Source organism: Rhipicephalus microplus, chromosome 8 (genome assembly GCF_043290135.1).
Source record: "Rhipicephalus microplus isolate Deutch F79 chromosome 8, USDA_Rmic, whole genome shotgun sequence".
NCBI lineage: Eukaryota > Metazoa > Arthropoda > Arachnida > Ixodida > Ixodidae > Rhipicephalus > Rhipicephalus microplus.
Window position 1 is genome coordinate 49436453 of NC_134707.1, and position 26522 is coordinate 49462974.

General features: G+C 45.9%; 1 protein-coding gene across 1 annotated transcript in view; it reads left to right on the forward strand.

Moving 5' to 3' along the window:
* The first annotated feature begins 14681 nt into the window (after window positions 1-14681).
* Window positions 14682-26522, forward strand: part of jing (AE binding protein 2 jing) — a 182599-nt gene continuing 170758 nt past the window's right edge. Inside the window, exon 1 of the mRNA XM_075871760.1 lies at window positions 14682-15163. Coding sequence (XP_075727875.1) covers window positions 14772-15163 — 392 coding nt within the window. The 5' untranslated portion in view covers window positions 14682-14771. The remainder of the gene's footprint in view (window positions 15164-26522) is intronic.

Consider the following 26522-nt stretch of genomic DNA (forward strand, 5'->3'; position numbering starts at 1 on the left):
CAAATTGAATATGAGACGGCCCTTTGGTATAAGAGTAGAGATTTATAATAAGCACTTTAAAGCTATAAGCTTTACTACTGCTTTCAGGTATTGCTTGACTGGGCTTGCTATTATTCCATTAAAACTTATCAAGAGCCCCGGGTGAGAAGATTCTCAGAAAAGAAATGAACACCTCATTTGATCTTTCTGTTGCTACTTACAATAAAATATCAGCTTTGAAACCTCTGATAGCCACTTCTCAATGTTCTTTTGTTGAATAGCATGAAGATAGCTCTTGTGCAACTTTCACTCAGTGTACCTGCTTTCACATCTTGGGAAAGAGATGACAAAGCCAATCTGAACTTTTCTTATGGTGTTTTTAGGTGTGAACTTACGTAAGTGCTGTTGAAAGCCACTTCAGAGGCCATTCGAGTTGCTATCTTCTTTTTTGCTTTATCTGGTCTCTTTTCCATGCTGTCTACTCTAGTGATATATTTGGCTAGTTGTGGGTAAATTGTATATTTCCTTTCCAAGATCTTCAGGGATGTATGTACACTATAAATACGTGCGAGATTTTTTCCCTTTGTTATTTTTAGTGACTCGTGTGTGACCTTTTCATTCGCTCATCATAATATAGCCTGCCTTCATATTCAAGCCATAATCAATTTATAACAGATTCTCTCTTTAGTGTATCAATTTTTTTTTTGCGTCGAGAACGTTCGAATGAAGTTCAGCCATTAAATCTCAATGTAAAAGGAAACAGTCGGCCCCCAAACTACCAGACAGCTTGCCGGCTCCTCCTTACAAAGCAGAATCTCAGAACTTGTGCTAGACGTACTGGACGGAAATGTTCTACACCAGAGCAACGCAATGTGTTGCTGGAGACCGCACGCTTTGTCCGAGAAACAGTGGCCACATGGGTTGGTTCGTGGAGCTTACGCTCGAACAGAGACAAGACCCCCATCTCAGAACCTTTGTAAAATCTACCCGTACTCGATAGCGACATTTTGTCACACCATCATTGAATGGCCAAACCTTAACACACCGTCACCCGAAGCTTGCGATGTGAAAATTCGGAAAGCTTCGAAGAATTCAAACACACACTTATCCCGCACCTCCTACGGTAGGGGCACACAATTTGGCCTCGCCAGTTCAGTGCAGATCGTCTTTGGAGCCGAAAGTAGCCATCCCTCTCCCACGTACATTGTATTGCGGAGCCAATGCTTCAATTCTAACTTTTCTAAGCGAGAAGCAACAAAATGCAGTCATTCGCCATGATCCTCGTATGTGTGGACCTGAAGTTCGAAAGAGGCCTGCTGAGCCAACCAGGCCTGGTGCATAGCTAGAATATCTGGAGACCCGAGCACAGATTCGCGCCACAACTCCTAACACTTTGTACGGATATTTTTTTACTGCTAATACATTACAAGGAGCTCTCATAACAAGCAACAAAAAGTGGAAAAACAGAATCTATACAGAGATATGCTGTTCACATATTCGCTGGTGGTCTTTCTCCAAGTTCCTGCAAACATTTTCAGTCACCTCGTTAGTCAGTGGCTTACACATGAGTTTCACAGCTCCGGTGTTCTTGTAACCAGGAGATGTGTTTTCCGGGTGTCGGACTGTTTTAAGGCGACCACTATCGCATTAATTCGTCATCATGTCTGTCGGCGTGGGTGTTCAAGACGTGCGTAAGATTTGGAATAAAGCAATTTGAAGGGGACCTGTTGTTTAACTCTTTAATTTTAATTGGTTCCACTGAGTACATTCAAGCGCTTCAAGGGAACAACTTCCAGCAAGGCGGCCAGTGCCATTGTTTGAGTGGAATTACCGGGGCTGCATTGCAGAGTAGGGAAAGATGACGCTGTGTTGCTAAAGAATGCAGACGAAGAACAGCTGTAGGGGCTGTACCATTACCTGCATTCGGTTTTGCAGTTTTGCATCACTTACTGCAATCATATTTCGAGCATCAAAGAAGGACGTCCAAGGACTTGAGACCTCAGTTGTCATAGCACCTGCAAGACACACTTGCTTTTGTGCCTAATTGATAATTGTGACATATACACTAACATATTCGGTAATCTCTTTGTTGTAACGCCTAGCTATTAAAATGTGTGCTGTGTCACCTAGCCTTGCGGAAACAATGGACGCCCAATGAGCCTAACTCAGGAATTGCAGTAGCTATGTAATGGCTGCCAGCCGCATGCATTTCATGCGCCGTCTCTCCACAGTTGGATTCTACTGACGAGAAAAACGCATTGTCTTTTGATGCTTGCGCGAGTGAAGCTTTAGCTATGTGCCACAGTCGCTGAAATGGCTACGCTGATTTTATATTGCCCCGTGTATGTTTTGAAACCGCGTGTGGTGCGACCAGGATAGAAAGGCTTTCGCCATACGCACAGCAACGCTGCAAGTAAGAGCGTATAATAAAGTTATTGACAGAAAAAAGATGCAACGATATGACTAAAAGCTTTCTAGGCTGTCTCCCTTTGTTATCTAGAAGGGATAGGGAGGGGGGGGGGCGTTGTGTCTTTAGTATTTCTTTTTGCTGCATGTTTGCGCGCACCTTTTTTTTTTCTTCTGCTCAGCAACCATGGGGCTTGAGCTTTGTAAAGAAGTTTGCATGTGTTGGAAGTGTCCCGACATGACATTTACAGTGGCGTAAAACGTGGAATTCTATCGGCACATTTCACTGAACATTGTTTTTGATGCCTCTTGAATTTCTCCTCATCTGGTTTGTTATGACTCAAAAGCGACGAAACCTTTTGTTAATGTTGTTGTGGTGATCTATACTCCGGCGAGATATTATTCAGACCAGAGCGCACATAGAGTGAGAACAAGCATAGTTATCTAGTCTTGAGAGATATTTAAACTTTTGGAACTGGCATTTTTTTTTGCTAATGAACTTCCTCCTGGTATTTCCAAATTGTTCACAACGCGTAATGTAAAACACTGATACAATATTACCCGCATGAATATTTTATTGTTGATTTAATTGCATTCTGTACATTGTCCAGAATATTCAAAACTAAATTGTAGTAATACTACTTCATAGCCCACAGATAACTTCTTTTGGTTCTTGTGGAAGTGTCTGTAAAAAATGAAAATAACCGTGGTTTATTTTATCTATTAGGTTCCGATGTTTTCTTCTTCTTGAGGCTATTTGTTCGATGCCTTTATCTGGTCAGTAATTGCCTGTATATAACACCGGGTACTATTTTTATGTTTTACTATATGTATGCTCACATCGCTTTATCAGTGGAATGGAGAGTTGAAACAATTGTAATCGATATGTAGGCATGATTTAGAAAGGGCCTGCATTTGTTTTGGTTACCGCTAACAACGTCGTAAGTGTTCGGAAAAACTAACTCCAGCACAAACTTTCATTCATTGGCATGCCTCAGCATCCTTCTTTGTACTGTACTGTGTGCTGCGTTATTTCTCTATCAAGCATTCGTAACCTCATGATGTTGATGTTGCGTGGGTCATATTACGTTGTGAAGCATTTAGTGATATATGTTGTCTTAAGCAAGATTATGTCTATTACATGACATGTCTCTTCTGCTGTATACCGTTCTCCGCTTTATAAGTTTATAAACACTGCGTGGTGTTTAACATGTAACTTCGACTATAACTTTCTACAATAGAAAACACTAGATTGTTATTTGATTAGTAATGTTAATTGGTTCTACTGTGTAACATAGAGTGAAGTGATATTGTTGAAGTATCTTTTAAAATTCCGAGTTTCTCGTAATTTTGCCTGTCATGCCTAAGTATTAGATTTACTTGGAATTTAGGGAAACCTTCTGGATATCCTGTTCTACTATCTTTACCTTTTCTTGAATACTGCACCAAGGTCTGTCTATCATCTTACTTGTACGTTATCATGACACCATATTTGTGGTGCCTCTCAGGCTCGCTCATGTTGACGAAAACGTTTTGGCATGTGCAACTCTTTCTTTGAACAACCTGACGTATTCCTGTGAATTTTTGATGTCATATGTGTCTGTGTGTATTCTCATTTGTACTAACCTATTCGAAAAACAATGAAGGCTTCCACTATGTGCCATATGCGAGGACCTGTATGTGCTTTGTTGCTTGTTTTTTTTTTCATGAAATCATCTTTGGTGCAACCATCAAGCCTTTACACTGCCCTCAGACCATGTCTTGCTGTTCTTCAAGTGCTCCACTACGTTTTTCCATGCGTTCAGTTCTTTGTCAACAAGCTGAAAAAAACATTTCAAGAACAAATAGGTAGGCGTCGTGTCAAATTTCTGGTCCTTGTTTCTTGGCGACAATCAAGGAAGAGCCAGAGCGCTGACTACAACACTTCTGACGGTGCAAGCACCTTCAAGTGCGGGTAATCATGAACAGCGGGTTGAAAGCTGACTGGGGCTGGATTCTCAAGCTTTTATCGCGATAGCAATTATATGGACAATCTCGGCTGGTTTTTGCCGTAGCCGCCGTCTTTACATACATACATACATACATACATACATACATACATACATACATACATACATACATACATACATACATACATACATACATACATACATACATACACGCGTACGTACATACATACATACATACATACATACACGCGTACGTACATACATACATACATACATACATACACGCGTACATACATACATACATACATACATACATACATACATACATACATACATACATACATACATACATAGGGAAAAATTCGCTAGCCTGCACTTCCGGACGAACATCGCCTTTCCAGCCGTGGTCAGCCGTGGTCGTCTGCGCGCACGCTTATTCGTGAGCGAAGAAAGGGGGATGGGGGCGCTTATAGTTGCCGCGCTATCGCGGCATTGATCAGCGTGCGGCTCTTGCCCACGCAGGAGGCGGGAACTTCTACGGGCGGTGGCGCCCTTGACACGAAAGAACGATGCCGAAATTGTACCTGGAGTGACCGTCCACCCATAGATGCGCTCTACGCATAACAAATGGCCACGGACGGCGACACACGACGTACAGCACTTCGTACCATCACGCCCTGCCCTCGGGAGGCGCTTATCAACAACGCCGACACTACACACGAGCCTTTTTGTGGTCATCTAGTGTGGCCGTGCCGCAGGAAACTCGGTTACTTAGCAAGCGCATGTTTACTACAACTAATGTTGCTGCTAAAAAATGCTCGCCTTGCTTCGTGAGACATTCTAACATGTTGCTATCGCATTCATTACTTCGCCCTTTTGGGGAAATTGTGATTTTTTGTTTGTTTGGGTAGGCGGGTGAGCCTTAGTATAGTGTGTTGCATTCAAATGGACTGTCTACCAATCAGAAAATTTTTTCTGGTTGTGGCACAAATGAAAAGATGTTCATCTCATTGGCAGCAACGACCATGCTTTCATGTCAGAAAAAGAAGTATAATTTTAACTTCATGTTGAAAGTGATGAAAAGTGACCACTAGCGTCACCCAACAGCAAATGTGGTGAATCTTGACAATTCATTGGTAGGACAAGAAATAGTTGCAGGTAGACCTATTTTGCTTTAAAGCTAAGACGTTTAACTTGAATTTGCATTCTATGCAGTTGAGGCAGCTTTAGTTCGCACCAGAGACCAATATGCTGCTTTTTTTTTTCTCACGCGTTCAAATAGGAGCCCAGTGATGCAGCCAGCGGTGTCTTTGCTTACCTGCATGCTGGCCTGCAAACGGCCGAAAAACGCGACCATGGCGTCCTCCGCCGCTAATCAGAACAACAAAAAAAGTCTTTACATGCCTGAAACCACTGTGGTCTTTGTTTTAATAATAATCAAACTTGCTGACACCTCCAAAAACCACACGCGGTTTTAGTTTTGGACCTCACGATTTGACCGGCAGCGACCTGTGTTGTGGGCATTCATCCCCCCGATGGAAGGAAACATGACGCGGACAGAAAAACTCTGTTTAAAAAAAATTTATGCACTTGCAGAAACCACTGGAAGGTTAGACACTTCACCCAGTACGCTTTTTATTGCGACACAAAACAGGAGAGCAATTAAGGATGGTAAACGGCCATGGCATAATTGGGCTGCTTGTCATTTTGACGTGATTTGATTGATTTGTGGGGTTTAACGTCCCAAAACCACCATACGATGATGAGAGATGCCGTAGTGGAGGACTCCGGAAATTTCGACCACCTGAGGTTCTTTAACGTGCACCCAAATCTGAGTACACGGGCCTACAACATTTCCGCCATGTCATTTTGACATGTTCTGTGCATTGTATATCTTTCGGTTGATGCACTCGATAACATGATGGCAAAACAAGCGCCAAAGTCAGGTTTCTTTTGGCATGGACCTGTTACGGAGCTTATTAGTTTGACCAGAAGGTGGTATGTCAACGCTGCCATGCTATCTGCGGGGGAGGGGGAGAGTCATCGATAAGCCAGCAGTAGCTCACTACCTTATTGATACTGTAGCTCAGTAGTAGCTTACTCTTAACCCCCACACCCCACCCACCATTACCCGAACATTTGACACTGAATGTGACAAGGCATTTCGTAAATCTCGCACCTTGCACGTTATCATCACATTGCACTCATGGTGTCATACCAGCCCAAAAACGGTCCTGAACCAAATCTCTTGTTGAACCAAAGCCGTAAATGGTAAGGGCCAGTGGCAGAGACACGGCCAGAAAGCTTTTACGGAGGAGGGGTTCTTACCATTCACTCGTCATTAAGTATATACCCGGGCTGTGTACACTGACACGACGGTGCTTTTTTTTCTAAAGGAACAAGTAAACTAAGAAATACTCATGTGAACTTGCAACCTTTTCAGATTGTTGCCCTAAAAAATACTGGTGTTGAGAAACCTAAAACGATGATTGTGATGTTTGAGAACGCATTGATTATATGTATATTACCGCACGGCATTTCAATTTCAATATAGGGAGGGGGGGGCAGCTTCTGAGTGACGTGTCATAGCAGTGAAATGTAATGGGAAGACAGCAAGTGGTGAAGTGCTCACGGCAAGCCTATCTCATCTGCTCGTGGTGCACTTGAGCACCGATGAGTGCGTAATCATGCAGGCCCCTGAGAGTGGTTTCTGTGATTCAGGCTGCATGGAGAATGCAGAGCTCTCAGATTAAGTAACAGTCTTCACTATACTCGGGATAATGTTTGCTGCAGTAGAGCTGGTTTGCAGACGCTCAGCGACGAATATTTTAAATCTAAATAAAATATTCACTGTAGAGTCTCTTTCGATAGATATCTCTTTCGCAATGTCTTCAAATAGCGTCAGTACTGCTTTCGCGGAAACTGAGGAAAGTTCAGTTTTTTGCTACTTAGAACACGGTAGGGCCAGATCCAACTATTTTTGGCCAGGGTGCTCAAATTCCCAGTACACCTAAATTCTATATTGCGGCTAAAATTTATATACTCTTGTCGGAATGCATGAGTAAAATTTAGCTTTGGTTGTCATTGATAAAAACGGTTCATTTGAGTCTGAAATTTTATTTATTTATTTATTTATTTATGATACCTTACAAGCTCAATGAGAGCATTGAGTAAAGGGGGTACAAACTTCAAAGAGTAATAGGGCGGTCATCAATAACATGTAATACACAGAAAATAACCCAACATCGTGACAAAGCGTGTCTAGTCACTGACACTCAAACAAATGTAATACGTGAATGTTTCCCGATATGCAGAAAGCTTGAATAACAAGAAATTCAAGGTGCATGGACGAAACACAATAAAGAAATTCGGACGGCGTAGGTATAGAATTCAAGTGAGCAGCAACGGTGGTGCAACTGAGCAACAAAAACTGGGAGAATAACAAGAACTGGGAGAACAAATAACTCATAAAATCGCTCAGCAAGAGTGTGCTATAAATTTTACATGGTAGCACACTCAGCAAGAGTGTGCTACCATGTTCGTGCTTCATTCAGTGCACGCCGTTCATTCCTGAATGGATGTATTGGGAATGACTACACGTGCAGAGCGAGTGGTTCTTTGGGGCAGAAGATTCACTAGGGTGGACTGTTAACCGCGTTTGCTTGTTTATGGCATCTTCTGAAAACCTTAAAATGTTTTGGCTCTTCATTTCTTCTCGGTTGTTTCATGCCACGGATCGGGTATCCTTTGGTGACAGGGCTGCCTGGCTGACGTGCTGCAGAGGTGAAGGTATACTAGAAAACACTTACTCGTCGCTACTTCAACACTACAAACTAAAGTGACGGATGTGCCCTCCACCCCATCCAAGACCAACCAAAGAAGAGAGCGTGATTTTTAGACGCCTACAAAGCAACACTTACATGCATGGCATATAATGCACAGCCTCTACCGAACGACACATGGCTACATGTGCCCGCTCTGCAGCGTACCAGACACCCTGGCACACTTGCTCCTGGAACACCAGTGCCATGCAAACCACGACGTGCAACTGGAGCGGGACCAAGCCCCAAGAATGAACGACGACAACCTAATGAAAACGTGGAAGGCCAAGGTCGTCCTCGCGGACCTGGAAGACCAGCGACAACTCGTCGCCAGGGCCAAGAGGGCAGTCGAAGGCAAAGGGTTTCTGGACTGGGGAACCGTCCCACCTTAGGGTGACACCGGGCCTCGCTCAGAACACTGTTTCTTTAATATTCGTTCGCTTCTCTCTCTTTTCATGCCACGTTGCATTAGCCACTTCTTCAAGGAATACATTGCTGGCCATTATATTTTTTCCAGTTGTGTTTCATTTCAAATATACCAGCCTGGATCGAGAAAAGGAACTGATACTGTAGCACGAAGTTTGGGAAGAAAACGCTGAAAGGTGTGAAGAAGCAGGAAGCTTGATATTTTGCTATTTTTCGTCAAGTTTTGCCCTAAGGAGCTACGACAACATGTCCATTATTATGTACCAACTAGCCCCCCCTTCCCCCCCAAAAAAACCATTTGTGGAATAAAAGTGCGATAGCAGAGTAACTTGTACTTAAACGAAACACAGTAATGAATGGGGCCTTGATAGTCTGGTTTCATAAATTTGACTCAGTTTGACCCAAGCTGTTACAGGATGTGGCTCACTTTTTTGTTTCGAAACTGCCTTGTTGAGAAGCTTATGTTGCAATAACTTCATGCTGACTCCAATTGTTTGAAAATATATATTATAGCTGCACTTTACAACACCACGAAATTTAGCCCACTTTGGTTTCTGGATTTGGTTCCCTTAGAAAAAAAAACGATGCACCATTTTCCCGAAGGGAACCCTGATGGGATGCGAAGCAGCAGCGGTGCGCACGGCGCTGATCCGGTTGAAAGGGGCGTCGACGCGGGTGCTGGAAGAACGCTTTGAAGCGAAACTCTGCGTAGCGTTTACTCAAGTAAGCGTTTCTTCTAAATGCAAAGACAGGGGAGGCGGGACGCATTGAAGACGTTTGCGCTCGGCGTCTGTGGCTCACGTCTTGTCAGTATCACCCGAACGCCGTCTGTATTCTCGAACGCGATCGGTGTTCCCAACTCGCACCTCGTCGGTGTCGCTGATCTTCCACTGCCGACGCTTGCGTTAGGCTTCCCTGACTCGCGCCTAGTCGGTGTTGACGTCGCCATTCGCGAACGCGATCGGCTTCGCCTAATCTCGTAACGCTGGCGACCACGGGGAAAGGTACGCGCACACTAGCGGCAAGCATGCCACGACGGCGTCCCGGGCGTTCGTCGACGCGATCGTGCGGTGCGCGACGGTGCGCGCAGCGTGCGTTCCCGCGGGTATGGTGGCTCTAGCCACCATACTGCAGGCTCGCGGCTTCTCGTCGACACATGGAGAGAGTGGGTGCGGGTGACATGATGCGAACGTGAGGAGTGGGCTCGAGCGTTGCGAGCAGTGGAGAGGGAGAAGTGAGAGAGCGCTGACATACGGCGAGCACGCGGCAGGTGAGAGAGAGAGATGTTACCGCGCACTGCTAGGAAGGCGTGAGCTACTTGGCACCGCTCCAACACCTGCGGCGAGGGGAGCGATGCGGATGGAGGGACAGCATTACACAGGTTAGTCAAAGAGCTGCTCCAAATCTAAAAACGACACACATATGCCTAAAAATCTGAATATTTTTGTTGACAGAATAGTTTTGAATGACCTGGATACGGCACTGACGATGGTTAGGACCTAACGCCTTGGGTGAGGGGGGGAGGGCTTGCATAACTTCCAGGATTAAAGGCCGGTTTGGATGGCTCTGAAGGCCATAGTAGAAGGCGATACCACGTGATGGCGTGATTTATCTGCTTAACCTTGGTGGCACTCGGAGAGTTTACGCTTCGAATCGACAAAAAGAAGCGTGAAAGGTGACTTGATGGCGTCTGGTCAGTCCACCGTGAGTTGAAACAAGGTACGAGTATCCGTGGATAAGCCCTATTTTTCTCAAAATGCTCATCTCATAAACCACCATTCCCAGATACCCAGGGCGCTAGAGGTACAGGGCACGTTCGTCCCTTTTAGCCACACTCTGTTTAGAGGATTAATTGCGAAGCATTTGTTAGCAAACTTTGGCGCTTCAGGCTAGGGGGACGCCCATGAGAGTGTGGCCCTTTGAGACTTGCCTCTGAAATATCAGACGTGGATTGCTTTGCTGTTAAGCATAATGCACTCTCCTTTAAATAAACTCTGAAACTGAAGCCGTTCCAAACGAAGTACAAAAGTGAAAACTATTCTTGTTCTCGAAAAGCACTGTAGAGGTCGTCCTTTCCGAAGTGCTACGGGGCCTTCCGGAGTGCACCAAATGTTTATTACGCGTATACATAAGCTCAAAGAACCAGACTTTATTACTTAGAGTGCAGGGAATTCCCTTTGGCACATTCAATACTTAACGAGCCATAGACGGTTACATTAAGACTTCTGCAGACGCGGACGTACTCCAACACGGTCGTCATGAATAAAATTAATCCGGACTGCGCGGTTTCGATCTGTTGTATGGGGTTTGGGGGCTTTCTCGATTTTGAACACACGCTCTGACGCTTCTAGGCATTGGCCGGTGCGGCTTCTCACGGTGAACAGTGGTGGCAGCGGATGCTGCACAGTGACGCACTGGCGGACCTACTCAGGCCTGTCCAGAGGGCCCGTGCAGTGGCAGAGGGGCTTGGCCTTTCTGTTTAGACGTGGGAGCAGCCAGAATTAGTCCTGAACTGATCCCCAGGACCTTAATAAAGTTCTTGATACCATACCATGAACCTCAAAGAAAAAAAATTCTCGATTATCTGGTGGTATTTTTTATGTAGAAGAATTGGTGGAAGCCATCGACAACGAAGCATGCACGGGACTACTCAAGTATAAATGCCTTATTTAAAAAAAAATGCTGGTGAATAATGTAGCGAAACGTCGGGGTTGTTGAAAGTTAGGCGCATCGGAAGACCAGGGAGACGAATAAGTGTGGGTGAAACTCCGCGGAGGCTATCGAGGAGAAGTCAACACGATGATTTCGGGAAGCACTCACTGGGGGTTTATTTAGCTAACGCAACTTCAATTTACAAAATGCACTAGGTCACAAAGACAAAACATAGAAAATGGTGGCATACCCCTCGGCTTGCATGGCTGGTCTCCGGTGGTGAGATTCGCTGTTGACCCCGACTCCGCTCTCCGCAAAAAGAGCCCGAGTCGCTGCTTAAATAGGGTTTTTTTAGCGGCCCTGGTTGCGCGGACCAACCAGGCAAGCCGAGGATAATCAAATCCACATGAGTTTTCGTGGTTGCCTGTCCTGCCTCACGACAATATCAGTTCACCCTCTGTACACACCACTTTTCGGCAAGCAGAGGCTACGCGCACACATGGTCTCAATTTTCGGCCTCTGGTCGTCCCGCGAAGTACCGCCGCTGTGTGCCTGCAGTCGTTAGCGCACGGGGCGCGAAGGAACGAATCCTGCCTCACGATAAAACTGTGGCAGCTTTTGGAAACGGGCGCGGTCTCCGAAACGGCCTTGACGCGCTAACGATTGCTCAAATTTCGGTGCCCTTTGTCCCCGGAGGACCGAAGCGGCGGCTCGTTCGTTTGAAGCGTGGGGGCTCAGTGGTTAGAAGAAGGCGAAAGGCACCTAATTTCCGCAGTCTGGTCCAAAGCACAGCGCGGTGCCTGCCTTGGCGCGAAGCGCACAATGACCGACCAGACGCGGCCCTTTCTGTTCACTAATTCTTCCTCAAGGCGCGCTTCCCGAGACAAGTTAAACGGCGCCGCTAACAAGGGCATCTGGCAAAGAACGAGCTCCAGCTGTAGCTGAAAAAGAACAAAGTTTTCCGCGAGACATTGCCCTCACGACAAATGAATACACCTTAAAAGGTGAATTGCAGGGTTAAGTCGTGGGTGGTCAGCGGTATATATTATTGGAGCAGAAGCTGAAGAAATGTTGTTTCTTTGCGAGTTTAAGTAAAGCGTGCTACCATTAGCAATGTGCATATTGGCTAGCAATATGCTGGAGCCTATACCTACGAGTTACACTCAAACACTTTACAGCTAATGGGTGCGTAAGTGTTTTCTTTTTATATTATGTGAAAATGCGATTTAAATTTTACATATAATTACAAATAAGACGTAAATTTATTTTAAAAATGACCGCGCCTGCATCACAATGTGTGTCCCCCTTGATATTTTTTTTTGCGGATCTACACCCTCGCCCTCAAGGACATGCATAACGAAAAGCACCCTCTCATTTCTTTCAAGAGGAGAAAAAAATCTTGCTACACTACTGCAAGAAATCGAACCGATGGCGGTGGTCGTGGCTTGCAGTTCAACGCCGCAATCTGTAAGCGCTAAAAAAGCGGATTGCTTTCCGTTTAGTTTATTACCTGTTCTAGGCAGTGTACCGAATAATAACTTCACCTGCGCGATAGAAATACATACTACAAAAAATTAGCGAAAGACGTTACCAGTGCTACTACTCTACCGGTGCCGCCAAAGTAAAATGGTAACACGGCGGGTTACGTGGGAGCGTCTCCGGTGTAAACAAAACAACGAAGTTCACGAAGTGACACGGCGGACGCTGTCATAGGACATCCCCTCATCAAGACCGTGCGGCACACTCCGGGCGCATTCAGTTACGCCTCGCGTCTTCCAAGAGACACTACACGACGCCCTATTAACTTTCCTCCGAGCGCGCCCGGCCTCACAGTGTTTATTATAAACGTGTCGCACACTCTCGGCGTGTGTCTGTCATTAGCGGATGCCTTCCCCTTCCCCCCATCCGCATTTTCTGAGAGTGTCACTCTCTATCCTTTCCTTCTTCCACGTCTCTCCTCCACTCTCACGACGTCTTCCATCAACAGTCCCTTTCCCACCGACTATTTTTCGAAGCAACAAAGTCGCAAGCAAACATGGCGACGAACCAACGGGTCGTGGCATCACGTTCGTGTCTGGAGCGCTTTCACTGTTTGCAGTGCGTCAGCGGTAGGAGAAAAAAAAACGAAACAAAAAAAGCGTGGGAACTAGCGGCAATATGAATGACAATGGGACGGCCCCCACGCGCCAGGGAGCGGGCCCCCGCGTTGCTTCCGCTGATTGTGGGTCACGTGCACTCGTGACGTAGACAACACGTGACCCGATCAAGGCTGTTACGTACACTCCCACTTCGTTTGCTTTTTGATACACGTTTCGCCGATAGGCACCACCAACTCGGGCAGGGTCAGGGGAGCCGGTGCGTCAGCAGCCATCGAAAGAGGAAAAACTAGATGCGAGAGCATGCGACAGGCGGATCGCAAGTACTCGTGCAGCATTTTTTGTTTTGTTTGTTGTTGTTGCGTTCATTCAGTTGCCAGAAAAGGCCGCTTGGTGCAACGAGTCGCATGCGACGTGAATGAAGTCGCAGAGTAAAATTATTTTGGAGCCATTCAAGAGGGCTTCTGACATGAGCTCAGGAAGAGATTTATTGAGTGCAACAAACGAACGGCTCACGGAAGATAAGGACGCTCTCGACAATTGTGCGGTTCTTTCAGTGTGTTGCTCGCATTACTTCCTCATTGGTTTATCCGTACAATGCGACGTAATGTTGGCAGGCACCCTGAAACACTATCACAGAAAACATAGCCTGCAAAACGAACATAACGCAAGATAAAGGCGGCACGAATGCCGAGATAAAAATTGCCTTTGTTCGCTCTTTACGGGAAGACGTTTCCTGCATCGAAGAATTTAAAAGACGCCCAAGCTTTCTCCCTTCAGAAGAACTAAATAGGTAATTCGACGCAGCACAAAGAAACTAAGGGTTTTTTAATTTATATAATGTGTAGATTTTATTTCCAATGCTTTATTCTTTACGTTGTAGATATTATGATGTCTTGCAAATAGCAAACCTCGAAGTGGAAATGAAAGAACAAAAAGCAAGCAATATAGACAACTGCTACCGTTTATAGAAGCTTACAGCTAGCCGACAAAAAAAGAGTGTCGAAAGAGCGCGAAAACGGCGCCCACGGAGAAGATGCCACTACAAGCAAAACAAAATAAAACCCAACCACAGCACGCCACAATGTAATCGCTTGCGACGTCAGCGCCGCAGCAATAGTTGGCGGGCCTCGCTTGCATAACACCCGGAACCAGGGAAGTTCCTTCCGCCACCGGGCTGTTTCTCTTCTCCCGCGGTCGCACTGCACCCTTGCAGGAAGGGGGCGTCACCTCTCCCAGCAGTGAAAGCGATTTCTCCCTCGCTCTTCACATAATGTACATCCTCTCCATTCTGGTTTCACAGGCTCTCTCTCGCGCTTCTCGTAAAATGCAAGGGAGTGAAAGCGGCGGCGCCACAGTCGAGAGCAAGGGAAGCTGCACAAAAAGAGAGAAGGAAGCGACGCTGGGAGGGGAGAGAGCGAGGATCCGTGCGTGTTTCCAACATGGCGGCCAGCGGATGCTTGGACGGTGAACGGAACGAAGAGCTGGAACTCGGCGGCGTGCGCAAAGCGTCGTTTCTCGACATGATTCGACCCGAACGGATATACCACCAACGAGCCGGCGACTTGGACTACGCCGCCGTTAGGTCCTCGGCGGGGCCGGGTTGTAGCGGCGGTACCGGTAACCTCGCCAAATGCCTCGTTGAGAGGATCAGCGGCGCTCCTCAGTCTGTGCTGGTGAACAACAAAGTGGTTGTCGGCGCTGCTGCATCGTCCCGAGGCCCAGCGTCGAGTACGGCACGTCGGGACGGTTACGATGGTGAGCAGGATCCGACAGAGTTTGCGGCCGAGCAGCGCCGGAACCATCGCTACGACCGCGCCGCCAGCACGGACAGGTCGGTACCCCGAAACAGCACTCCTTCTTCCTTTTGTCTCATCCTAGCCTTGAGGAGGCTCTCTTCCCTAGCTTTTCTTTTTTTCTTTACTTTTGTTTAGCTCTAGGGAACTATGATACGGATACACGCATATGCATCCCTGTGTTGCTCGCGATCATCCATTTGAGAGCGCTGTTGTTTTTGACCCGACCACGCCGTGCGCGTTGTTTTGATTCCAGCGATGAGGAATGCGCGAAAGTGTTGAGAGGGGGGGTGGGGGGAGCCCAGAGGAACTTGTATATTAAACACAGCCGGAAATGAGGGGGGAGGAAAGGAAGTCAAGGAGAAGGTACCGAGGTTTCTTACCAAGGAGGGGGGGGGGGGAGCGTAAAGCTTTCGATCGTTGTGGATATTGGGGTAAGAAGGTTCAGTGCTGTGCCTCTCCTCCACGTCTTTCTTCCTGGCATCTCCTGGGAGACTTGCTTCGAGGTAACCGGGTCAATAACACCTTATCGTCCATCTAGGAGAGAGGACGTATTATGCGGGCGCGTCGTTGGGAGCCTAGTTACTTTTTGCTATTATCTGCTTCATGCGAACTGAAAGGGCGATGACAGTGTTATTATGGTGGTGTTACGCGAAATGCTGTCCGAAAAAGAAAACACTCTCAAGACATTTACTTTCGGCCGTGGTGACAGCTGATTTGTACATCTCTGCTGGATTTGAGTAGTCGGCAGCGACTCGGACTGAATAAATTAGCTTTCGTGGAACATCGTTGATTGGCGCCAATTTTATACCGATTCTAGTGTGAGCGGTGACTTTAAAAACCGAGGCCTGATATTGAAGGCACTATCTCCCAGGCGGGGGGGGGGGGGGGGGGCTAGCTTTCATTTGTCTTCCTTTAAAACATCGGTGTGCGATTTACCCTACTTGGCAAAGCGCCGCATGCTGTTGCTCGAGTCTTTATCGATTATTCTTGTAATTTTGGCGTACGTTTCGTTGTGCCCTAAATGTTTATCCTTTTACACAGTACTGCATGCCACAACAAGTCCTAGCAGGAATCAAATATATAAAACAGAAGTCGGAGAAATACGCATTACAAATGACCGATGCTATTAGCACTCGAACACTTTCATAACTAAACACGTAATACCTACTGTCTAACAAGGCGACTAAAACAATAACTTTTGCGCTGACGTTTCGAGATCAGTCACCTCAAAAATTTGTTTAGCAAGAGCGTTCCAATCGGAAATTGTCAGTGGAAAACTGTTTTGCGATTCTAAGGTCAACGGCGTCGGCTCCATTTCCTATCATGGTGGCTCTGGATAGAAGTTATGCGCTACAAAGTATCAGTTATATGGCTTTAACAAAAAACAAACAAACAGTGTTTTGCATAGCGTGATGACAAAACGACACGGCTGTGATGAGTTTCTCGATGCGTGGTAGTATGGTCCTGGTTTAATGGTGTACCAAATGGAGCGGATATTGCCCGAAAGTCGTACCTATGCAGTAATAGAAAATCGGGACTGCGCTTGAAGTGATTTAGCAATCCAGCTTCTTCGTTTGCTTTGTAGAATGTGTGTGTAGCAAGTTTTAGGTAAGATGAATGAGAGGCTGTCCTTTTTTTTTTCTACTTTTGAGACAAGCTATTCAAACCTACATGTGGATATATACATGGTTGTGGTTTTGTCCTTTTTTTAACCGTTACGTTCACAGCTTTGGAACAGGGAACAGGTCGAGAATAGGGAACAGGTTGAATTACGAAAACATGCGCCCTGTCACGGAACGCAAGCTATAGTCCCTCTTCGCCACTCTGATTCCGTGTGTGTTTAGAAAAAAGTTAAATCTATCGTAGGTCGCTACGAACGCATGAAAACAGTGTCTACACAAGAAGGACATTAACATAGGCAAGTGACTAAGCACAATATTCGTAAAAAGTTTTTACAGAAATGTCCTAACGCATGCTACTAAGAACTAACGCACACTGATCACGATATACAGAGTGTACTTACATAATCATGTATATGCACAATATATGTTGCTTGGTCAACATATCGGCAAATATGTGCAACACATGTAATGTTGCGTGTAATTTACATAATATAGAACGTTGGCATGAATCGTGTACAAGAACCCACGGGAATACGGGGGCATGCCCTCAAGTGAATCTACATGGGTTGCGCGTGACGTCATTTCCGGCTTGAAAAAAAGTGAGTGACCGTCATTTTTGCCAAGATTGAGGCAGGCTTCGCGTGCAGTGCACCGCCGCATCGAGCTTGTCGGGCGACATGGCGAAAGCAAATGTGTTCGCGCTTTGCCCGTAGTGGTTGGAAGAGCTTGAGGGACCGGTGGGTGTACGTTACCGAGCAAAAAAAAAAAAAAAATGAAACGTGCGATGGCATTGATCCGTACGAACAACGAACGCATCTGTAAGCATGCTACACCGATCTGCTGCCTTTCGTGACACGCGGTGACATGGTGAATCATTTCGGTGCTTTCGCCAACTCATGTCACGCTCCAACAAATGAAGTCACTGGACGGCCACAACTACTTCACCAGCGGATGGGCGAAGAGCATACCAGCAGAGCAGCTTCCATCACAGCGGGCCGTCTTTCTAAGCGATGTTAGTTAAGACGCTGTTTCACCTTATGGTCGAAGTAAAACTTCCGTCTTTTAGGGGCGAAGCTCCTTATAGCGGCACCCGTGCGTCCCCCGTAGTATGTAACAAGTATAACATTTTGACCTCCAAGGTGGTGCTGGTGAGAGACTTCTTCTGTGCATTGTTGAACAATAAAAAATAGTGCTCAATGTACAAGTCAATGGCTGCTAATGTGGAATGAGAGACAGGAGCATTCGGCTTTTAGTTCACGCGCAGGCTGCGATCACCATTAGCAGCCATTGGCATGTACATTGAGCACTATCTGACAAGAAAGGGTTGCTACGTTATACTCGCAGGGTGTAACCTCCTTAGCTTTAGAAAGGTTTAGCGAGCGTTGAGCCGCAGTGCCATGAATACAATGAACTTGTATATACCATGAATGAACTCGAGGTGGTTAAAAATGGGAAGTAGATACGAAGCGCAAGCCGTAAGAAAGTAAAAGCCGAATTCTCCTGTCTCTCATTTCCCATTAGCAGCCATTGGCATGTACATTGAGCACTATCTGACTGAAAAAGTTTGCTATGTCATACTCGCTGGGCGTAACCTCCTTGGTTTTCGAAAGGTTTAGCGAGTGTTCGGCCGCAGTGCCATGAATACAGTGAACTAGTATATACCATGAACTCGAGGTGGTTAAAGGTGGGAAGTGGACCCGAAGCTCAAGCCGTAAGAAAGTGTGCGTGTGCCACCTCTCGTTTTGTCCTTGGAATGTCCGCTGGATGGCGGTGCTTCTATATGGGGAATATATGATGAAAAGATGCGAGATGGTGGTACTTGGAGTGTAGAATAGATGAACGAACGGACACACAAACAGATGCATGGATGGACGCATGAACGGACGCAGGGGCGGCTGCATGGACGAACGCAGGGACGGACGCACGAACAGACGCACGCACGGACGGGCTGATGGACTTTTTGGACAACATACTTGTTCGCGCGCACTGATTTGGAATAATCACGGGCAAACTAGAAGGAGAAGTTCAAATTCTTGTTCTGCAGCCGAAAAAATGGCACAGTTGGTCTTGGTGAAACCGGTAGATCTCGCTGCTGCAAAGCTCCCGACTATGCTTCCAGGCAGCTGCATGGGTTGACAAACATGGCGGTTCTCGGTCCTATCGTTCTCGCATGTCACGTATGAACAACCCATGTATAAACACGTGATGATCATATATGTATTCATGAATCACTGCCTCATAGTCTGACTATGGGAACCAGCCTGTGTGTGATTAGAAAAAGCTAACAATTTAGGGTACGAAGTACTCTACTATTCTACTAGGAGCTCTGTTTAGATAAGGTGGTTAACGATTTATAGAACTTGGTTTATAGCACTTGGTTGGTAGCACAAGAATTGGACACAAGGCCATCCTCCACTGGGTATCCGCATTGAATTATGAGCATGCACCATAAGCATAGAGAAACATAGTTACATAAAGAGCGGACCCTGCCGTAGGGCCCTGCGGCCCAACTACTGCGCTGCTTTTAGCGCCACGAGTGGTTGGTCAGACTCGGTTATGTCTTCAGCATAATTAAAATAAGAATTTCTTTTCTTTCCGGCGCTGGCATTTGAACCCGTGCCCTCATGCTTCGAAGGCGAGTGCCTTTGCCCCTAGGCTACATGCCCATGCATCCACAAAGGGAATACACGTACAGTACATCTAAAGTACATGAATGGACCTCTTCGTGCAAAACAAATGCAGAAAGACAACACTGTCTAGTCATACATTGCTGTTTTCTATTGTAAGACATTAAATGTCCTATGAGCGGAACATGATGTAGAGCGGATATAGAAAATTGCACAAGTTAATAAAATTGCTTCTTTACAAATAATTGGCGTCAAACTTGGGTATTCAATGTCCTCCTGAGGAGGCTATTACATGCCTTAACAAAGGAGTAAAAGGGCGCCATCTAGCGGTCGGTCACACCCTTTCTTGCTGGGCCGCGAAAAAGTGCCAGTGACCACTCTTGCTATAGTTTATTGCTCCATGCCATAAGTGCAACGCAGCACCCCGGTGGTGCTGAACACGCGACTCATTACTGACTGTGACGTTCAGAAACCGACTAGCGGCGTGCTACGTGCGGAGGTGTACAGATCAAGCCATACCAGGCGCGCTGGTCACTTCCGTACTTGCATGAACCGTTTTCAAATAGTTGAGCTCTCTTGTTCGTTCGCTTATCGTCGATCAGTCGTTTTCGATACAGCTAACTGTTCTTTTACCGAGGTTGGAATCAACTTCCATTAATAGCTGTGAACTGTGACACCGTAGAATCCTTTATTGAAAAGATTAAAACTATAAGTTTTGAACAATAGACGCAAATGTACGAATAGGGATTTATTGTGAGCAGTTTCTTTCCCTTTGACTGGTTTGTCCTTTTAGCGTGATTCTGAACGTTGCATTATGACACTGTTCTTTTGGCTACTTGGAATTCGATATTTTTTTTTCTTTTCTTGGATTGTGTCGGTGCCTTTCTGTACGTGACATCATTGTTTGTATATCCTATGTACCACTCCTGCTTGGACCGAGAAGGTCTGCAGTATACTTAAATAAAATAAATAAATAAATAAATAAAGGCTACGTCTTTTCGCGTTGCCACATTTTATATTTTACGCGAATATGAGAGCATGACCGTCGTCGTTGATGTTGCCCGTAGCAACAACTGTGCTGCGTGGCTGAACACCTGGTTCACGGTCAGATGCCAGGATGGAGGAATGAAACAGCTGTAAGTGAGCATTGTGCAATGTGATATAAGAAAGATAAGAATTAAGTCAGGTACGCACGCGCCAAACATGACTTGATATTGATTGATATGTGGGGTTTAACGTCCCAAAACCACCATATGATTATGAAAGACACCGTAGTGGAGAGCTCCGCAAATTTCCACTACCTGGGTTTCTTTATCGTGCACCAAATCTGAGCACAATGGCCTACAACATTTCCCCCTCCATCGGAAATGCAGCCGCTGCAGCCGGGATTCGATCCCGTGACCTGCGGGTCAGCAGCCGAGCACCTTAGCCACTAGACCACCACGGCGGAGCGCGTAGCATAGCTTGCCTCCGGTATCCCGATGGGACAATGGCTTCGGACTTTTTTTTTTATCCCCATAGGACAAGAACTTCGTTTTTTTTTAAGTAGGTGCATTGATTAGCACCGATATAATCGAAACGCTTGCCAGCATCGCTTCAACGACTTTCGAAACTCGTATGTCGTCGCTTACCGAAACAATCGTGCAATATGAGTAATTGATCGACGTTTGTACATGCGTGGTTGGGGCATGAAGTCTCCTATAAATACCATAGAGGTAACTCTGGCGCTAGTGTTTCTATAGGAGATGCGACGCACATGTTTCAGCCAGCATAGGACTTATGGGTAGTACACATAGATGTTCAATCGCGTTGTTTCGGCTCTGTTTGAATTACGTGTGGCCCGGAGCCACTTTGGCAGGAGACGACAATCAGCAAATGCTCAGGAGTTGCACTTCGCCATCCTGAACCCTTCGCACTCTCCACTTCAAATGGGGTCACAATGGTGCGTTCTTTTATTTGAAACAAGACCAAAACACGACAATAAACAGATCTACCATGTGCGATAGAAGCCGCAAGTGCGAAGACTATATGCATATTTGTGTACTATACCCATCACTCCCATGGTGTGCTAAAGATCGCAGGTGCCTGTTTCTATAGTCGGTTACTGCTAAAGAATAAATGTAAGCTCCGCCCACAGCGGTCACCGCGCCACCTAGGCAGAATTTCCATAAATGTCTTACTGAATAACAGTCGTTCATTTACGTGACGTCAGGCAGGTTTTACGGATTCCAAACATATCCCTTCTCCGTACAAGTACGTATCCACTTCGCTGTTCGCGTGTAAAAAAAATTTTACTCGGCAAGTGTCATAAAAAATTCCGACTTCACCGTTGTTCCGCGAAACGTAACGTTTTACCAAGGAACGACGAGCTTTTAATTTGTAATATGCGCAGCATTTGCATTACCAGTGGAACAAAAGTGTGCTTATGGTTAGAACGGAAATCGCCTATAATTCCTCTGTTGCATAGATGAATGATAGGAATGCTGTAGTCTCGAGGGCAGGAGCCTGTATCTATTCTTGGGTTGTAACCGACTGATCGAGTTTCCTTAACATGCTTCTGTCTTAACATATTCAGGAAGATATCTAAAGGGTGCGTGCTGGTGTCACCTGGGCTCTTTTATTACAGCGCAGTGCACAAATACGGAAAAAAGTAACAGAAAGAAATCAGAAATATTTGAAGTGCGCAGCACTTAAGGGTCACAGGTTACCGTCCGCTGTCGTTGTCGCTGCCCCGCCGTGGTGGTCTAGTGGCTAAGGTACTCGGCTGCTGACCCGCAGGTCGCGGGTTTGAATCCCGGCTGCGGCGGCTGCATTTCCGATGGAGGCGAAAATGTTGCAGGCCCGTGTGCTCAGATTTGGGTGCACGTCAAAGAACCCCACGTGGTCGAAATTTCCGGAGCCCTCCACTACGGCGTCTCTCATAATCATATGGTGGTTTTGGGACGTTAAACCCCAAAAATCAATCAATAAATCAGCTGTCGTTGTCGCTTGGCGTAGCGCAGGCAGAACCACGTGCAGCACAGTCAGGTTATGCTCACTCAGTGCGCGATCGCGTGAAATGTGTGTGTTCTTCCTCTTGTTCTTAGGGCGCTTTCATTAATACTGTGTGTAAAGAAACACTGCGCAATCCACGCATACAAATTGAAAGAGGAAGCTAGCGAGGAGTAGAAAGAAAGAGACAGAAAGGAAATAAATAGAAAGAGAAACACAGAAATAAAACGCAGAGGAGCAAAAAAAAAATAGAGAAAAAGAAGAGAAATAAAAAAAAGCAACTGCACGCATTCCAATATATTGTCTGTCTTATTATACACTCGACAAATGCTGGTGAGATAATTGTTGATATGAATCAATTTAGGGCATACAATCGATTGTGATCGGGGGAGGTAAACTGAACTGTCTGGCTAACCGGAAATTTTCGACTTTCGATTTGGCACTAGCACTAATCTCTTTTAATTGATTCATTTTTATTTTCTTATTTTATTTATTTTTAAAAGGTGATTTGTAGTTTCTTTGCTTTCTTTATTTGTACATTTTAGTAATAGGATGACAATCATTGTGTAGTTATCATACATAGGCTACGACAAGTTTAGTTTTTTTTTTTTTTGGACCGATCCTCCAAAGTGGGTATGTGCCAGTGTTGACAGGCCACAAACAAAAAAACACATACAAACAAAGAAGGGCTGCCCAGCTCCGCCTATCCCCTTGTTTCCCAAAAGAACTTGTTGGGGGTTCATCGGGCAAAAAGCTGTGCTGTAAAACTAGACTGAGTCCGAAGGTATACGCTCAACGAAACACGCCTTTCGGATAGTTCGCACATGCTGAGCAAAGGTGCGCCTCGGTGGAACAAGGGTGCATGCTTGGCTGCTGGACCTCGAAGGTCGTGGGTTCGATTCCGGTCGCATTTCGATGGGGGCGAGATGGTAAAGGTTCCCGTGCACTCTGCCATGTCGGTACACGCTTAAGAAACACCGGACGGTCGAAATTTTCGCGACCCTCCAATACAGCGCCTCTCATAATCATATCGTGGTTTCGGGACGTAAATGCAAGATATTCTCATTAATGTTCGACAAAGGTAGGGGGGGGGGGGGGGTACTTTGCGCGGGATGAGCAAGCTCACTCTCGTATAGGTAAGCGTTGCATGGAGGGCAGGGAAAACGCAATAATATTGCGCCCACTCGTTCTCGTGCTTTTGTGCCTTCCTTTGCGTGTTTATCTGTACCGCCTATGTATGCGCAAGGTTCTTTAACCCTCGTTGATGCAAACGATGACGTGAACAATCTGGGGAAACTTAGCAGCCGTGACGCATCAACTGGAGTAATGTACCCAACCCTAGCCTCACTCACTACGGCATTTTCTGCAAGAAAAAGTGTCGAGGGGGCATCGGGGTTATAATTTAAAAGCACTGACATTTGGGCCAGTTTGTAGTTGAACATAGGGGCATATAGAGCGCGTAAACAAGCAACAAATGAAAGACATGGTGGTTATCGGATGACGTCACTAAACGTCTCTATACCTGTATCGTTTCTTGTCTGTTTACGCGCTCTAAATACCGCTAGGGTTATAACTGCGGAACAACGTTGCAAGGTCGTTAACTGGACAGTACTCGTCTACAACTTGGGGAAAATAAAGCCAGGTTCGCCTACGACCATCGCGGTTCATTTCACAGGGAATCAGCATCTATCTTCCATACAATGGCGCTTATTCATTCAGGTGACGTCATGCACTCTAATAGTATTTTGAAAGGTGTTTAGACAAAGTTTATTACATGTAGTACGTAACAGATGATTTGACACCGTGTCTGTACGACAGTAATGAACACACGCGCAACTAGTAGGCACTATGTGTGTGTTTAGAAACAGTGTTTAACGAGTTGGAGTACTTGGGACTCTACTCTACCAAGTAGAGTACTTGGCACTCTACTTGGTACTCTACTCAACTTAGAGTACTTGGTACTCTAGTAGAGTACTTGGTACTCTACTCAGCATAAAGCTGTCACAGGAACCTGGATTCACCGCAGAACTGTTCTGGACAAATATATATACACTATGTACAACAAACAAAAAAAATCACATAATTGTAGAAATAAGAAGCACATAGACTTTGGTACATCTATGTGCCACGAGAAATAATATGTTGTGAACGCATCATCACTCCAATATACATGACAGATGTGGCATAAAGAACTGTGCTTCTAGAATAAAATAAAGCGTTTGTCGATTTAGAAAAAACGTACTTCTCTACTATGGGAGAACACAAAGCCGTCCTATAGAAATCAACTTCCACGAAGAGGTAAAGCCATCGAAGACGCAAATGTGACTATAGCAAGGACGACGCAACAGCATGATGCCCAGAACAAGAAGACCGATCGGTTCATTCAGGCACTGATTATATAGGCGCGAAATTGTGCACCGAAAGTATCAGTGCATGTCCGTTGACAGGGTTGATACGGTAGCCTGTGTTTAGATAGAATGTTTAACGATTTTCAGACTGAGAACGATTCTAGGGATAAATCCCTAGGGTTGGTATCGCTGAGTCCATGCAGAATGCAGCAAACCCAGAGCAAATTGTTTCAAGCGTGCCTCGGATTTGGGGTAAACATTCATAGTCGGATCTCCCCATGCAGACACAGGTTAGTGTCGCTGCTCATACGTCGCAAACTTGAACACGCCGGTAAACTTCGCCGGAGAAGCTTTCATGGCTACTGAGCTAAAGGTGACGTTTCGTGTAGCAACGACGAACTTTTAACGCTTAACGCGCGTAGTATTTACGTTGGGCGAGAAAAAATTAGTAAAGGTCCCAGCGGAAACCAGCTCTTTCGCAGGTTAGGGCCTGGCGTGCCGCGGTTTTGTGGTTGCAGCTGACACATTCATGTTTTTTTTTGTCCATCGGAGGACCGAAGTTCTCTTCAATGGCATTCAATGAATTGATTGAAAGGAGGAGAATGAATAGCCGAAGGTGTGTGCCTGGCTTTTCGCCTGACACGCTGTTCAGGTGCTGGGTGATAATTACGATACATTAGTAATAATAAAACAGTGCAGACAAACGTGTAGGCTACACTATTTACAAAAGTTTTGTTCGTGCTTGTGGCCCTCGGGAAAGTGGGCAATGCTTTCGCGGCGCGTAACGCATACCGCAGCTGCTTTGCCATGGGCCCAGAATATGTCTGAACTCCAAGCTCGAGTCCTGTTGGAGATGGAAGACCGCCTCGAGAGACTGTCCTTCTGGTGCGTATGGCCTGTATTCACAGGGGACATGATTGCAATCTTCGGAGGCGTTACGTCGGACACACAATGGCGAGTCCGACAGTCCAATCTAGTTCGTGAAGCAGTTAATGTGCAAACGGAAGGGGAGTACAAGATCGGTCTCTGCCAGGATCAAGCTGTCTTTTCGTCCAGTTCAGTTTCGTTCACATAAGTACCATGACATCGTCCCGTACTCTTTCAGTGGCTTCTATGTGAGTTGCTTCCCATAAAGGCTGTGTCTAACACATGGCTAGAGGGACTTCCAGGACTACTCACACGATTTCCAGAAATCGCAAAAGGGGCATTTTTCGTTTCTTTGGTAGGCAGTGTTTTTTACACTTTTCATGTACCATAACCAGGCAGCTCGTGTGGAATATCTTCTTTCATTATAAAATTTGCGTCGCTGAAAATAAGTCAGCCAGACCCATCGTTCAGAACATTATCCCGACGAGTCAAGCCATATGACGCTGAGTTCGCGAATGGGCCTTTTTTCAGGTTTCAACAGCGCCTCCAGTGGAGATCGCCTAAACCGAATCAGGGTGCCAGTGGCCTCTTATGTTGCCAGTAGAAAATCTCGGGGGCCAGGTACTTTTCTCGGTAATTTGCACGAGCAGATGTCGAATCTGCAGCGAATACTTCGCGAATCGCTGTCTTCGCGTGATGCCACACACTGTAATGGCAAGTCACAGACAAGCCGCCTCTTAGTGTCGAAACCGAAAGTGTACTTTTTTAGGGTAGCGGTATTATAAATGTATGCGATGTACTCCCAGGCACCACAGTGTACCGTTTCTAGGGTTGTCGAAACCCGTGTCCTTATTTATTTATTTATTTATTTATTAGAAAACCCTCATGGCCCGTAGGGCATTACAGAGGGGGTGGGTACAACATATATAACACACAAGA